Source organism: Equus caballus, chromosome 10 (assembly GCF_041296265.1).
Source record: "Equus caballus isolate H_3958 breed thoroughbred chromosome 10, TB-T2T, whole genome shotgun sequence".
Taxonomy (NCBI): domain Eukaryota; kingdom Metazoa; phylum Chordata; class Mammalia; order Perissodactyla; family Equidae; genus Equus; species Equus caballus.
Genome location: NC_091693.1, coordinates 27609747 through 27624416, shown reverse-complemented (window position 1 = coordinate 27624416; position 14670 = coordinate 27609747). Strand labels below are relative to the sequence as shown.

General features: G+C 48.2%; 1 protein-coding gene across 3 annotated transcripts; it reads left to right on the top strand.

Annotated features, from left to right (window-relative positions):
* The first annotated feature begins 7640 nt into the window (after positions 1–7640).
* LOC100062322 (zinc finger protein 154) lies at positions 7641–14553 on the top strand. Of its 3 annotated transcripts, none has more exons than XM_023651524.2 (3): positions 7641–7938; positions 10800–10926; positions 12257–14553. In XM_023651524.2, exons 1-3 carry the CDS (start codon positions 7906–7908, stop codon positions 13645–13647), a joined length of 1551 nt encoding a protein of 516 aa, XP_023507292.1. In that variant the 5' UTR covers positions 7641–7905; the 3' UTR covers positions 13648–14553. The 3 variants fall into 3 exon arrangements, with proteins under 3 accessions (XP_023507292.1, XP_070081143.1, XP_070081144.1); XM_070225042.1 differs by having other exon boundaries at positions 7655–7938; positions 10805–10926; XM_070225043.1 differs by lacking the exon at positions 7641–7938 and adding an exon at positions 8270–8474.
* Positions 14554–14670: the final 117 nt, after the last annotated feature.

The following is a 14670-nucleotide window of genomic DNA, read 5'->3' as shown; positions in this document are numbered from 1 at the left end:
AAGTAACCTGAGTAAGGGGCCTTCTGCCAACCTGGGGAGACAGTAGAGAGGGAACAGGGGGTCTTTAAGGCGGGAGGAGGCTGAAATGCTTATAACAGCAATAGCAGTGGGAAATACTTCATGTCCTGCTGACTGTGGGTTCACTGTGGTGATGGAGGAGTGTGGGGTTACAATGCATCCTGACCAGAGGGACCTGGGTTCAGTCCCACCTCTGCTGGGTAGACTGAATGACTTGCCAGAGCTGCCTGACCCTCAAACCTCGAGCAGCTGATTGAGATAGAAATACGATATGGGCTACCTTGAGGGTTGTTGGAGGACCATTAACAGTTGCATAAACACTAGGAACACCTCCATGAACCAGGCACCCCAGGATTTGCTTTTTGAGTGTTTGATCTTTAATTCTGACAACAACCTGGTGAAGTGAGAACTATTACTGCATTTCTGGGAAAATCCGGGATCAGAGAAATGAAATGTCTTCCCCAAGGTCACACAGCAGAGAAAGTTTTGGATTCAAGAGGCTGAATTTAGGGAGGGAGTGACATCAGCATCATGGTGGAGTGAGTTTTTCCCTCAGTCTCACCTCTTTAAGTTACAACTAAATGGACATTCATTAATTAGCAGAGGATTCTCTGCAAGGACAACAAGACTTCTGAGAGATCCATGGAGCTACACATCTAAAGGTAGGTGGACTGGACCCCTGAGAGGCAGTAAAACTAAGTAAGTGTACCCTTCTCCCTCCCCAGTGGCAGCATACCAGTTCATGGATCCCCACACAGCAGATTCCCACAACTGTAAGAGGAGGTGAGGACAGCATGACCGGAAAACACTTTTGGGCTCTGGCCCATGGGAGGGCCCAACATGCCATAGTGGCCTTGCCTGTGGAAATGCTCTACACTGAGTGGCGGTGGCTCCCCTCCACCCTAGCACAGTGCAGGCAAGAAGGTGCCCTGCCCGCTCAGAAGGTGCCCCTGTCTGCAGAGCACAGTAGCCAGAAGGATCCACAGAGTGGTGGCTCAGCCCCCGCATGGGTGCCCTACACCCTTAGTGTAGCGCAGGCAAGAAGGCACCCTGCCCACTCAGAAGGTACCCCAACCCACAGAGCATGGCAGCCCACAGGAACCATCAAGTGGCGGCTCAGCCTCTACATAGCCTGCAGCAGCTAAGCTGGTCCCCTGCCAAGCACAGAGGCCCTGCCTATGGTGCCTGACCTGCAAGCCCAGCATAGAGGCCCTGCACACATGAGTGCCACCTGCAGAGCAGCTGTGGCCAGCCTAGGCAAATGCAGAGCAGCCCTACTTGAACAACTTCCAGCAGAGGGGGCAGGATCTGAAAACACAGCTTCTGCCCACATCCCCAGTGGTGGCAGGTGGAATTTGTGACCTGATACTATCACAAATGTGCTGGCAAAGGATCAGTTCATCAAACATCATGAAGAACTACATTAATACTTCAGAGCAGAAGGAAAATAACAGGGCTCCAGAAACCAATCCTGAATTCACATAAATGACAGAGAATTCAAAATAGTTGTCATAAAGAAACTCAATGAGTTACAAGAAAACTCAGAAAGATAGTTCAATGAGCTCAAGAATAAAATTGATGAACATAAGGGGTACTTCACCAAAGAGATTGAAACTCTAAAAGAAAAAACTCCCCTAAAACAGAAGTTCTGGATATGAAGAAGACAATGACATAAAAAATAATCTATAATCCATAAAAAATAGAGCTGATGCTATGGAGGACAGAACTAGTGATTTAGAGGATAGAAATGCTTCAGGTGGAGGAGAGAGAACCAAATTTTTCTAAAAATGGAGGAATTCTTTGAGAAATGTCTGACTCAATTAGGAAAAGTAACATAAGAATTATAAGTATTCAAGAGGGAGAAGTGAGGGAGAAAGGAGCAGAGAGCTTGTTCAAAGAAATAATAGCTGAGAACTTCCTAAATCTGGGGAAGAAACTGGACTTACAAGTACATGAAGCCAACAGAACTCCTAATTATATCAACGCAAAAGGACCTTCTCCAAGCCATATACTATTAAAACTGGCAAAAGTCAATGACAAAGAAAAAACATTAAGGGCAGCAAGGCAGAAGAGAATAACCTACAAAGGAACTCCAATCAGGCTTTTAGTGAATTTCCCAGCAGAAACCTTACAGTCTAGGAGAGCATGAAATGATATATTCAAAATACCGAAACACAAACCCTCACCCCAGCGCCCAGAACACTGGGGCCTCAGTCTGAGGTCCTTATTTCAGATTCCACAGAAGGGGAGCTGACTAGCTCAGCCAGGCTGGGTCAAGTGTCTCCACAGCCCAGTTGGCAGGGCCATGGGTGATGGGCTGTTCTCAGAAGAGACAGTGAGTCAGGCAGACCACCAGGTCACATTTGTCATCAGTGCCCCTCAGGGATCTTCCTGAACAACACGATCTTGGTAAAAAGGCCCCTGGTGTCTACAAGATCCTCACATGTTTCCTGTGGCCTGGGCCACAATCCTCCATTGGTACAGATGATTTTAGAGGGTGCACAGGGATGTCATCAAATGCCATGGGTGGACACGCTGAGAAAGCCGATCCTTTTCCCTTCTCTTTCCCTCCTGATTATTAACAGAATTTCTCACTTCAGTGCTGAGTCTTTCATGCCTCCTCACTGTGGCTAATTTCCCTTTTCAACCGAGGGAGCAGCCTCCAGCTCACAGCCCTGAGCAGGCTGCGTGAGCTCGCCAGAGTTAACATCATTATTTGGATCTCATTGTTGTGGTTTGATGGTAACCTTCTATTTGTGGCAAATGAAATTGACTTTGCCATCTACCAGAGAAATACAAGATTCTCCTTTAGAATAAACTGTGTAAGAATAATAAAAAGTGGGTCAACTTAAGGAAAAGCCAATGGTCACAGCTGACATCCCCTGAGCACTGACCACATGTCAGTCTGGGGGGCGCTACCCATGCTCCCACCCTTAGTCTTCCTGACATCCATCCTTGCAAAGGGAGGCACAGAGGAGCCATGCGGCGAGTCCCTCAATAGGCTTGATTTATTCAATTTAGATGTGGCCTTTTTTTGAGACACCATTCTCTGCTTTCTTTGATGAAAGATGTCCTTGCTTTTGTGAAATGTTGGCAAGAATAAATGTGAAATGTCTTTATTGGACCAAAGTACAGTGTGGGTTTTCTATTTTTAAACTTTTTAGCAGTTTGTCATATTCATCTGGGAATCACCAAGTCACTCCCTCCTAAAGCTCTCTTATCTCAGGATTAGATACTGCAGATCACCTCCTCCTCACCGACACTGACCCCACACAGTGCCTGTGAGCTGTTTCCGTTAGTGTGGGGCTCCAGAGCCCGACCACATGGCGGTGAATCCCAGCTCTGCTGTTTGTGAGCTGTCTGGCCCTGGGTGAGTTTCTGAACCTTGGTGTGCCTGTTTCCTCTTTGGTATAATGGGTATTATCTTGTCTACTTTACAGGGCTATTGTGAGGGTAAATTAGTTAATATATGAACAGGGCACAGAACACACAGTCTGTTCCTCCCTGCTTGTGTGTGGGTTACTGATTATGATCCCTGCTTCCATCACTGCTGTTGTTAATATCATCATCCTTCTCCTCCTTCTCCTCCTCCTCCTCTTCATCAATATGCCTGGGCTCAGAACCTTCTGGAGCCCTGGATGTGGGAACACCCCCAAAATATTGGTTCTGGTTTTTATATTAGGGATCAGCATCCCATGGCAGTGTGGCACAGGGATGGAGCTCCTGGACTCAGAGGCAGCGTGCAACTCCTTCCTCATGCTGACACTTACTAGGGTTGAGACACGGGGCCCCTTAGTGAAACTCTCTTGGCCTCGTTTTCTTCACATGTTCATTTGGGATTATTATAATAATACTTACCTTGTAGTGTTATTGCACGTATTTAAATAGATTAATATCTGTAAAACTTGAACTGAATTGGGCACACAGGAAATGCTAGAAACACATTTTTTTATATGAAATAAATTAGTGAATCCTCTGATGTTCTCCCTCATGAACCTTGCCAGCTAGTTGACCAAGAAACTAGTCTGAATGGGAAGTGAATGAAAGCTGGGGGGCTCTTCGCACATGAATGGCCAAAAGGCTCCCTCTGTCAGGGTCTAACTGGTTTTTCAACACCAGCAAGCAATTAACTCAACTGGAGATCACGTCAGATCCCACAGGTTAAGGCCTGAGTCCCATAAGACCGCCATCACTTCAGACTGAGAAAAACAGCTTTTAGAGGAACACATTTTAATGTATAGACACACACACACAGAGCAATCCACGTGCAAAAGCAACTCTAAAAGTATATTATACTGCAAACTTTGTTTTTCTCTAGGAGGTTTAATTATCTGAAACTTCTCACAATTTATTTTATAATTTTATTTAGTATGGGACTCCTTTAATAAATAATAGAAAACATTTTATACTTTTTTTGTATTAGGAAAACAAATATCCTGATCCAGTTTTCTTTTCCAACTTCAGTTTAAAAATCCTACAGAGGGACCAGCTCCATGGCCGAGTGGTTAAGTTCGCGCACTCCGCTGCGGTGGCCCAGGGTTTGGATCCTGGGCGAGGACATGGCACTGCTTGTCAGGCCATGTTGAGGCAGCGTCCCACATCCTACAACTAGAAGGACTAGTGCAACTAAGATATACAACTGTGTACGGGGCGGGGGGGGGGGGGAGGGGAGGAGATAAAGCAGAAAAAGAAAAAAAATCCTACAGATTTATTTATTTATTTTTAAGATATTTTGCTGCTGCTTCTTTTTTTTGTGAGGAAGATTGGCCCTGAGCTAATATCTGTTGCCAATCTTCCTCTTTTGATTTTCTCCTCAAAGCCCCTGTACATACTTGTATATCCTAGTTATAAGTTCTCCCAGTTCTGTTAGGGATGGCTTGACAGGCGGTGTGTAGGTCTGCGCCCAGGATCCGAACCATTGAACCCTGGCCGCTGAAGCAGAGTGTGCGAACTTAACCATTATGCCACTGGCCTGGCCCCAATTGTACTGATTTAGACAGAACGGCTAATTGCAAGAAATGCAAGTACATGTTTCCACAGAATACACAGCAGAAGAATGGAAATTTACTAAACATGTATCCCAATCTCTTGGAAGCTTGTTAAAACACAGATTCTTGGGCCTGATCCACAGACGTCTGGGTTCAGGATTGAGAATGTGCATTTCTCCTGAGTCATCAGGTGACACCGATGGTGAAGATCCAGGGCTCAAACTCTGAAAATCAGGGTTCTAGGACAGGTGAGGCTGCCTGGGCTCAGGCCCCAGTCCACCACAGGGGAGATTCGCAGGCTCTGAGAGGCAGAGCTAAGGTTTCTCACCCAAATGCCCTGAGCGTGTCTGCAGTGAGCAAAGCAGAGGAATGGCTGACTGGGCTAGTGGCCCAGGCTCTCCACTGCTGAGGAGACCTGTGAAGGCTCTACCCACTGACCAACCCAGTCACCTGCTTCTTCTGCCCAGAACTTATTGCAAAAATACCCACGTCGTTCATCCCTCACCAACTTCAAGAGTTTTCTCCTCTTATTAGGGAGCCCCCTTACTGTGCGGTATAATGTTACATTCCCTACTCCCCTCTCAGGACTCTCGCCCTCTTCTTCCACTCTGTCTGCCACATTCTAACATACTGTAGACCTGAGTATTCATTCTTTTCTGTTTCCGGTCTTTCTTCCATGAATACCGGGTAAGTCCCATGGGTGCAGGGGTCTTTGTCTCTCATATGACCCAATGTCTCCCATACACCCACAGTAAGTCCTAAAACCAAATATTTGCTCATTGATCATTAGTGAGACCAGGGAACAAACACGACATCTCAGCTCCCCTGTATATTTTTACAATTCTGGCTACGCTAAATGTCCCCTTTAACTCTCCTTCCATGTTGGTATTGCACAAATTTTTCAAGAATGAAGAAGAATCTCATTTGGGAGACAAAACTTTGAGAGACCCTTCTAGTCATGTTCTCAACTTAATTCTCTGTCTTCACAGACATCACTGCTACAACTTCTCGGAGGTCTTACTTTTTTTCACCTTCCACTGATGTTTCACCAGAGCTATTTCTGTCAACACCTTTGAATCACTACATAGACATTGCTAGTAGCTTTCTGTAATTTGCATTTGACAATGTTTTTCTGAGATAACATAAATTCTTCATGCAAAACAGTTCCTGCATCCCAAGAGAAATGATAATCACTTCTCAGCAATGAAATCATGAATTTAAGATACTCCCAGTATCTCCAGATTGAGAGCATCCATTGCATACCTGCTCCAACTTTGAGCAGTGCCACTGTCGTACTGTACCAAAATAACATTTTTCTCTTTGTTCTCTTTTTGAGGCTGATGTTAGACTCCTAAAAGGAACTGAATGTATGTCAGGATATCAAATAAGAGATATTAAATGGATCAAAGTTTTGCTCAATGAATGGGACAGAATAATTGATTATACAGATAGGAGAGAGGTTTTCTTTGGTAACCACAGACAGATCTGCTAAAGAAAAATTATTAAGACACTTGTTAAACAGTAAGGCATGGGGAGCCCCGTGGCCAAGTGGTTAAGTTCATGTGCTCCGCTTCCCTGGCCCGGGGTTTCACCGGTTCAGACCCTGGGCATGGATGTTAGCTCAGGTGACAATCTTAAAAAAAAAAAGCAATGAAAAACCTCCCACTAAGGCAGACTTTTACTCAGGACCATTATGATTGGTGTAGAGACAACGGGGTTTCACAGTAGGGGAGAGATATTGGACTCAACTCCAAACTTTTTTTAACAGTTGGGATTTATAGCTAAGGAGGGTGGGGGCGAGTGCATGGAAAATTACTAAGAGAGCAGGGAAACTCATCCTAAACTGACCTAAAAGGTTCTTGCTGAAGGAGGTCAGTGTGATTAGATAGTACCTGTGTGATGCTGATGGATGAGGAAATCTGATGAGGTATCAGTGGCGATCAGATGCTGAGGATGGGAGATTCTCACTAAACCAACTTAGCAGGAGTCTTGCTCCAGGGGACAAGCACCAAGAACTGGGCCTAGTCAAAAAAAGGTTAGGGGAGGCTGCCTAAAGTTCAGTAAAGGAGAGACTCTTTCTCAGATCTCTGTGTGCACTCCTGCTTCAGGGTGGCCCAACATCCTTCCTCTATCTTTCTTGACACGGCACAGTCTGGGGTTCTCTCTGACCAAACATACATAAACTGACAAACTGACTTTAATGCTTCAGAGTGCATTCAGTGGAGCTGAAATAAGACAATGTCCATAAGATAATGTTCCACTAACAGTGGACACATCTGGAATCTGTATGACTGTATGGAATTATGTCTTTATTTGGGTTTGTAGCCTTTGGAAGCATCTGAAATAATATTTTTAGCCTCTGGGCGTATGCTGAGCTTCACAGAGTGTGAAATAACGTCACCAAACAGTTGGATAACGAGCTCCAGAGAGCATCCTGCACAAACATTAGGATCCTTTCAAAGAGGTGGCAATGCCGTTTCCCAACGCCCCTCCCAGCGGCGGGAAAAGGGGAAAGAAGTCTGTTACTCCAAGTCCGTGGATGTGTGGGGACTACATTACCCAGAATGCCCGCAGTCGAGCGGCAGCGTCGCTAACCAATGAGAGCTTAGAACGGAGGTCCCGCGTGTGGCCCATAACGTTGGGGCGGGGCTTCCGGCCTCCCTCAAAGCGGCCATGTTAGCTACTCATGGTTTTGTTCAGCGGCTAAGAGGCGCCGAAGCGCCCGCTCACGGCGGAGGGGACGACGAGGAGGCGCGGGAGGAGGCGCCGTCCCCGCGGCGCAGGCGGCTCTGAGGCTTGGCGACGCCGCCCGGGGCCCCGCGCCAGGCCCGAGCCAGGGAGCGCCGCGCCCGGCGCCTCGTCTCCCGCCGCTCCCGGCGCCGCTCCGCCCCCGAGGCTGATGGCGGCGGCCGCGCGGAGGGAGCCGGCTCAGGTGAGCGCTCGGCTCCGGGCCGCCCCGCCCGCAGCGCAGCCCGAGCTCCAGCCCTCGGGCGGGCGCTGCTCCCGGGCCTGCAGCCCAGGCCCCGGGACCGGGCCGGGGAGGCGCTCGTGGGGCCTGTGGCTGCGGGCGGGGGCCGGGCTGCGGGCGAGGGTCCCGGCGGAGGGACACCTGGTTGGGGGGGCCCACGCTGAGGGAGGTTAAACGGCCGGCCGCGGCCTGGGTTTCAGGGCCAGGGCAGGGTCCGGGGAGGCCTGAGCCGTTGGAAGCCCGCGTGGACGCGGTATTCTGAGGTCTGCCTTTCCCACGTTTTTCGTGGCTGCAGAAGCGCTTGTGGAACCAACACAGCCAGGTGGAGGGCGTCCCTTTTCCTCGCGGCCCTGACCCTCAAACGCATGTCCCTGGATTGTTGTGTCCCGGGACTTAAGTGCCATTCCCGTGCTCCGTCTTGAGTGGAGACCCTGGAGAAACCCCAAACCCGTGCCAGGAGTTACGGAGGTCTTCCCATTTCTGGCAACCAGTGTGAACAGGTGTGGAGGGTTACCCCAGAAAGTGGGAGCAGGGTGTGCACGTACCTGAGTTAACACTCATCTGGTAGTGTTAAGGAAACTACAGGGCTCTTTCCTTTCAAGTGGGGACGGGAGTCAGCTCGCAATGACTGCCTGAGAAGCAGGCTATTTTTTCTGGCGGTAATGAGGTGTTTGGATCAGAGGAGGGAGGTGATAAAGGCTGAAGTCTCCATAGGCTCCGTCTGGCTATAACAGGACTATGGGGAAGAGGAAGATCAGGGTGGAGTCTACTGCGGTAGATCCAGGTGAGGGTTAATGAACCAGAAGTCGTGGTCTAGGAGATGTGATTGGAGTCTGGATGTGTGTTTTAAAAAGTGACAACTGTGTCTTCTGATGTGAACGGTGAGGGAGTGAAACAGGGTTCAGGGATGTTCCTAGGGTTTTTCTTAGCAGCTGTGGGAAAGGAAGCTCCATCAGTTGACATGAGGAAGTTGGTAGTAGGAGTGATATTCAGGGGAGCTGTCAGGAATTTCTGAGATGTTTCACAGAGCACTAAGTGGAGTCATTAAGTGACCAGCTAAACACACAGGTCTGGAAATCTGAGGAGAGTTTGAGAATGGAGACTTCTAAAATGTCATGGCTGCCATGTGGACCAAGGTGAGTGAGCAGTGGATCACATTTAGGAGGAGCAGTCTTCTGGTTACGATGGTAAAGCTATTAGGGTGCCAGGAATAGGGAGAGGTTAGGGACTCACGACTGGATCACTCGCTTGGGTACCTAGGTGATGGCACTGGACTTCACAAACAGAGGTAAGGGAGGTAAGTGGCCATGAAGGGACAGTGTCAGGGACAGGATAGTCTGGCAGGTGGCCAAGGTTTCCAGTGGAAGAGTGAACATGAGGTGGATGCAGAAGCTTAGGAGTAATTAAGGCAAGATGACACTCAGGCCTGAGCTGGTGCTTATTCACCACTCTGAACTCCACCAGAATTTTGTGAGAACTTTGGTGGGCTGGGTATTGCATTCAGCCTGGAGAATAAAGTCATCTGTGACCTGCAGGTATGGTCACCTGTGAGAGTCACCAGGCCTGGGGTTGGCCACCAGTGAGGCTTGGCATTGAATGAGGCTTAGGTGGACAGAGGAAGGTTGTGACTGCGGAGGGGACATAAGTGCAGCACAGGAGTAGAAGAGGACCATGGGTATCAGAGATCCATGTATGGTTCTGTGTGGTTAAGTCCAAGGGAGAGAACGGAGCCAGGCAGGGAGGCCTTCCCAGAAGGAATTTGGGTGGCCACCACTAGCGGAAAGCATGGTAGGTCTAGGGTAGTACTGGATCCTGTTGAAATTTTCCAAACATACTCTGGATTCTGTCACCCAGTTGTAGTGTGAGTCCTCAGATTAGGGCCCAATATCATGTGCTGCCTTGACATCTGGTGAAAGCTGGAGAGCCTGAAATGGCCAGGGTACATGGTCCTCTCCCCACTCTGCTGCTGCTGCTGCTGCTGCTGAGGTCTCCTCGTCAAACAACTTTTTCATCAGAGGGACCAGGTGCAGTTCCTGGTTAGTCCTCTGTATGGGTTTCAGTTCCTGCCATCCCAGGGAGTTATGAAAAGAAGCCAATCACATCCTCTCACAGGAATCAGGAGGTACTCCACTCTCTTGATCCTATAAAGCTTGCCTCCTACAGCTTCTGATTCTTTAGTCTTTCAGAGTGCAGCCCCCACGTGACCCTGTGTGGGGTGTGCTGTCCTCTCCCAGGCTGCGAATATATGTGATTAATAAACTGCTGTCCATCTCTTCTGTTCAGGTCAGGTGTCACGTGTTTGGCCATCCCCATAATCCTAAGATGGGAATGCCACCCTCAGCAGTGAGGTGAAGAGGAGATGTTTAAAACATAAGTAACATGTGGAAAGGCCAAGGCAATCCCACTGGTGTGGGACAGTGAGGTGGTTGTGACCATAGGCGTGTGGCTGTCTCAAGAATTATGTGTACTTGGAGAAGAAGTATGCCTCATGACCCCAGGGCTTTGTTATTGAGAGTTACATGACCTTGGCCACACCAGCAGAATAGCCTGGCATGATCGGGTAGATCCCTTCATGCCAGGTCCACAAGTTAGACATCCACCTGCCACAAGTCAGACAATCTGTCTGCCTCTTCTTGCTGGTGGCTGGACCCTGTGATGAGTGAGCCCGTGAGGAGACAAGCAGTAGCACCCATGGCACTAGCGCCTGGTTTCTCCTCTGAGTTGGGGAGATTGGGAGGCGGGTGGGCGTGGAATAGATGGATGGGGAAGGGCTTGTGGGTTCTTGGGAGAGGGACTGTTTATGGTTTCATCTGTCTCCATGCCAGGGCAGTGTGACCTTTGAAGATGTGGCCGTGTACTTCTCCTGGGAGGAGTGGAGTCTCCTTGATGAGGCTCAGAGATGCCTGTACCAGGATGTGATGCTGAAGAACTTGGCACTGATAACCTCCCTGGGTAAGGCTCTCACACTCACCCTTGTGTCCTGACCTATGTTCTGCCCTTCTTCTTTCCCCAGGGGAGCTCTTTCCTCACACAGGACCATGGGCACTGCTTTGTCCCTCACTTTCCTGGGTAAGTGCTTGGTTAGTAAGCCTGAGGTGTGCACACTGCCCTCTCCTTCCATGAACAGGCCCAACACAAGCTTCCCTGCTAAGTTGCAGGGAAGGATGGAGGGTCAGGAATCTTGTAGTCACCCTAAAGGATCCCACCTTACTTGCCTTCTCCCTGACTGGGTCACTTTGTCCAGATGCAAGGCACCTCTGCGTCCCAGGTCTACTTCCTTCCCCAAGCTGACATTTCCTCATGCCTGCCTCTACCAGGAATTGCCATCACTGACATATTCAGTACTCACATGGACCCTGGGCTGTTCTTGCAAGACCCTCTTCCGAAGTTCTCTGAGTAATGCTTAGTTTTCTTTCTTTCGGGCTGTCATGTGCTGAGTTGTTCTGGACTAGTGCTGGCTGTTCGTCTGTCCTGTCTTTCCCTCTATACTTGTGTCATCAGGGTGCCGTGTGTTTGCTCATTGAGGGAGTGGGGTTGGGTTGGGGAGCTCACGGTGGTTCTCAGGATGTACATGAATCCAGCCCACAGCAAAATGGCTCAGAAGGAGCCTGGCCCTGCAGAGTAGCCCTGGAAGAGGACATGTATTCACCTCAGACCAGAAACATTCTGTTTGACTAGTATTTTGATGCCATTGCCAGTGGCCACACTCCATTTCTGTCTTTCCTTCCCCTTTCTTGACACTTTGCCCATTTGTTATTTGTGTTGCCTGTCACTTCGTCTTACTTCCGGCCTGGAGTTAATCTCACATCTCTGGACTTCATGTCTCATCCATTATTCTCACCACTCTATCTGCAGTGCTTTCCACATTTGCCATTATGTATTGTGTCATGAGGTGTGCACATATCTTTACACAGTCCTTGAGCACCAACTGCTCTGTTATAGTTGTGTTTTCTTGGGTTTTGCCCTTCTATGCAGTGTTCATGTGTCACCAGCAGACAACTTCCTTTGAAAAGTTGTTTGCAGAGGAATGAATTGTAGACCCTGTCTGTGCTCTCTGATGCCATGCTGATGGTTGTGTCCTTCAGCTCATGAGGCCTCTCCCATTTTGTCCTCTTTATAGCCCAGTACTGCTGAGCAGCCCCATCTTCAACCTGAAGCAACTCCCTGATCTTGCAAACAATCCTGTGGACTGGTTCCTGGGTTTGTTAGACACACACTTGGGCAGTAACTGCCCCTTCCCACCAAAGTCACCAGTCACTTTACCAGCCTTTCTTTCTTTCAGATTGTTGGCATGGAGCAGAAGATGAGGAGACACCAGCTGAGCAGAGCATTTCTGTACAAGGAGTGTCACGGATCAGGACTCCCAAGGCAGGTGTGTCTCCCCAGAATGCCCAGCCTTGTGAAATGTGTGGCCCGGAATTGAGAGACATTTTCCACTTGACTGAGCACCAGGAAACACATTGTTGGCAGAAGCTGTACAGGATGGGGGCATGTGAGAAACAGTTGTATTTCAGTGCAAAACTTCAGCCCCAGAAGCAGCACACTGGAGAGAAGTGCTTCAGAAGCAACATGGGCAGAGCCTCATTTGTGAAGGACTACAAATTCTGTGTGTCAGGGAAGCCCTTTTCCTGTGAGGAGGTTGTGAGGGACATCGTGGCTAGCTCAGGATTTCTCCAGTGTCAGGCCACACACACCAGGGAAAAGTCAAATAGGAGAACTGAATGTGGGGCAGCCTTTCATAAGGGAAACACTCAGTACACCTCTGGAGAACGCACAAAAGACTTTGATTGCAAACACACACTTGTTCAGCACCAGAGAGTCCTCACTAGAGAAAAAAACTACATGTGCAGCGAATGTGGGAAATCTTTTAGCACGAGCTACAGCTTCAGTGACCATTGGAGAGTTCACACTGGGGAAAGGCCTTATGAGTGTGGGGAGTGTGGGAAATCCTTTAGGCAAAGCTCTAGCCTCAGTCAACACCGGAGAGTTCATACAGGAGCAAGGCCTCACGAGTGTGATGAATGTGGAAAATCGTTTAGCAACAAATCCAACCTCATTAAACACAGGAGAATTCACACTGGAGAAAGGCCATATGAGTGTAGTGAATGTGGGAAAACCTTTAGTGAAAGCTCTGCACTCCTTCAACACCAGAGTGTTCACACTGGAGAAAGGCCTTATGAGTGTAGTGAGTGTGGGAAATTCTTTACCTACCACTCCAGTCTCATTAAACACCAGAGAGTTCACTCTGGATCAAGGCCCTATGAGTGCAGTGAATGTGGAAAATCCTTTACTCAAAACTCCAGCCTCATTGAGCACCGTAGGGTTCATAGTGGAGAAAGGCCTTATAAATGCAGTGAATGTGGGAAATCATTTAGCCAAAGCTCTGCGCTTCTTCAGCATCGGAGAGTTCACACTGGAGAAAGGCCTTATGAATGCAGTGAATGTGGGAAGTTCTTTACTTACAGCTCCAGTCTCTTAAAACACCAGAGAGTTCACACTGGATCAAGGCCCTATGAGTGCAGTCAATGTGGGAAATCGTTTACTCAAAGCTCCAGCCTTATTAAACACAGGAGAGTTCACACTGGAGAAAGGCCTTATGAGTGCAGTGAATGTGGGAAATCTTTTAGCGACAGCTCTGGTCTCATTAAACATCGAAGAGTTCATGCTGGATAAAGGCCTGATGAATGCAGTGAATCTGGGAAATTGTTTAGCCACAGCTCCAATTTCAGTAATCACTAGAGTGTTCAAACTGGAGAAAGGCTTTATGAGTATTTGAATGTGGGGAATTTAGCTACAATACCAGGCTCCTAAACACTATAACTTCACATTGGACAAAGGCCCTAATGAGTGTGGCAAATGTGGGAAATCGTTTAAGCCAAGTCTAACTTCATTACACCCCAGAGACTTCACAGTGGAGAAAAGCCTCATAAGTGCAGTGAATGTAAAAAACCTTTCAGCTGAAGGAGTTGCCTCATTGGATGCCGCAAGTTTCAAATGAGAGAACTACCATAAATGTACGGGTATATACTATTTCCTTGTTTAGTGCAACAGCACTGAAGGAGGGCCCTTAGGAAGGTGCCGTTTACCTGTATTGAACCCTCATATATCCAAACGTCCATGTAAATTCCAGGTATGTGGGAGCTGCATTGCACTTTTTAACCTGACCAGGGCCATTGCCAGATTTATGTCACTACCACTTCTGTAGCAGAGGCCGTTTTACCTCTTCCACCTGGTAGGTGCCCACAGTGGGCAACATTCATCCTTCTCAGGGTCTTCAGGGACGTAAAGACAAGTGTTCTCCCCCCCTTGCGGGACAATTCGTGAGTAGCCTGAGCATTTATACTTTGCCCAATTTTTTTCTCCTCTGCTGAGTTAGGGCGTAGACCTTACCCACTTTTGGCCTAGAGGACTCTGTTGGTGATTTGGAAAGATGGACTACATTTTTCAGGATATTATTGGTCTCATGAGACTCTAGTGATGGAATTTTCTAGTTTCCAAATAACCAACCTGAGAATAGTCTGCCTCCCATTGCTCTTGTTTGTCTGATAATAAAGGTCTTATTGTTTCAGCCACCTTTAATCTTGGGAGTTCTGTTTACTGTATGGGATGGTTTGAAATTAACTGGGTTTGCTAAAGTGAAGGGATGAACAGCTTTGGTTGGAATCCCAAACTTTGTGTGCCTAGGGGGTACAGTAT

What these genes read in the sequence shown, in the direction of transcription:
- LOC100062322 (XM_023651524.2), top strand. Translation starts at nt 7,906, where the DNA reads ATGGCGGCGGCCGCGCGGAGGGAGCCGGCTCAG. An exon ending in CGCGGAGGGAGCCGGCTCAG is followed by an intron (nt 7,939 to 10,799) that starts GTGAGCGCTCGG and finishes TCTCCATGCCAG; the next exon opens with GGCAGTGTGACCTTTGAAGA. An exon ending in GGCACTGATAACCTCCCTGG is followed by an intron (nt 10,927 to 12,256) that starts GTAAGGCTCTCA and finishes TCTTTCTTTCAG; the next exon opens with ATTGTTGGCATGGAGCAGAA.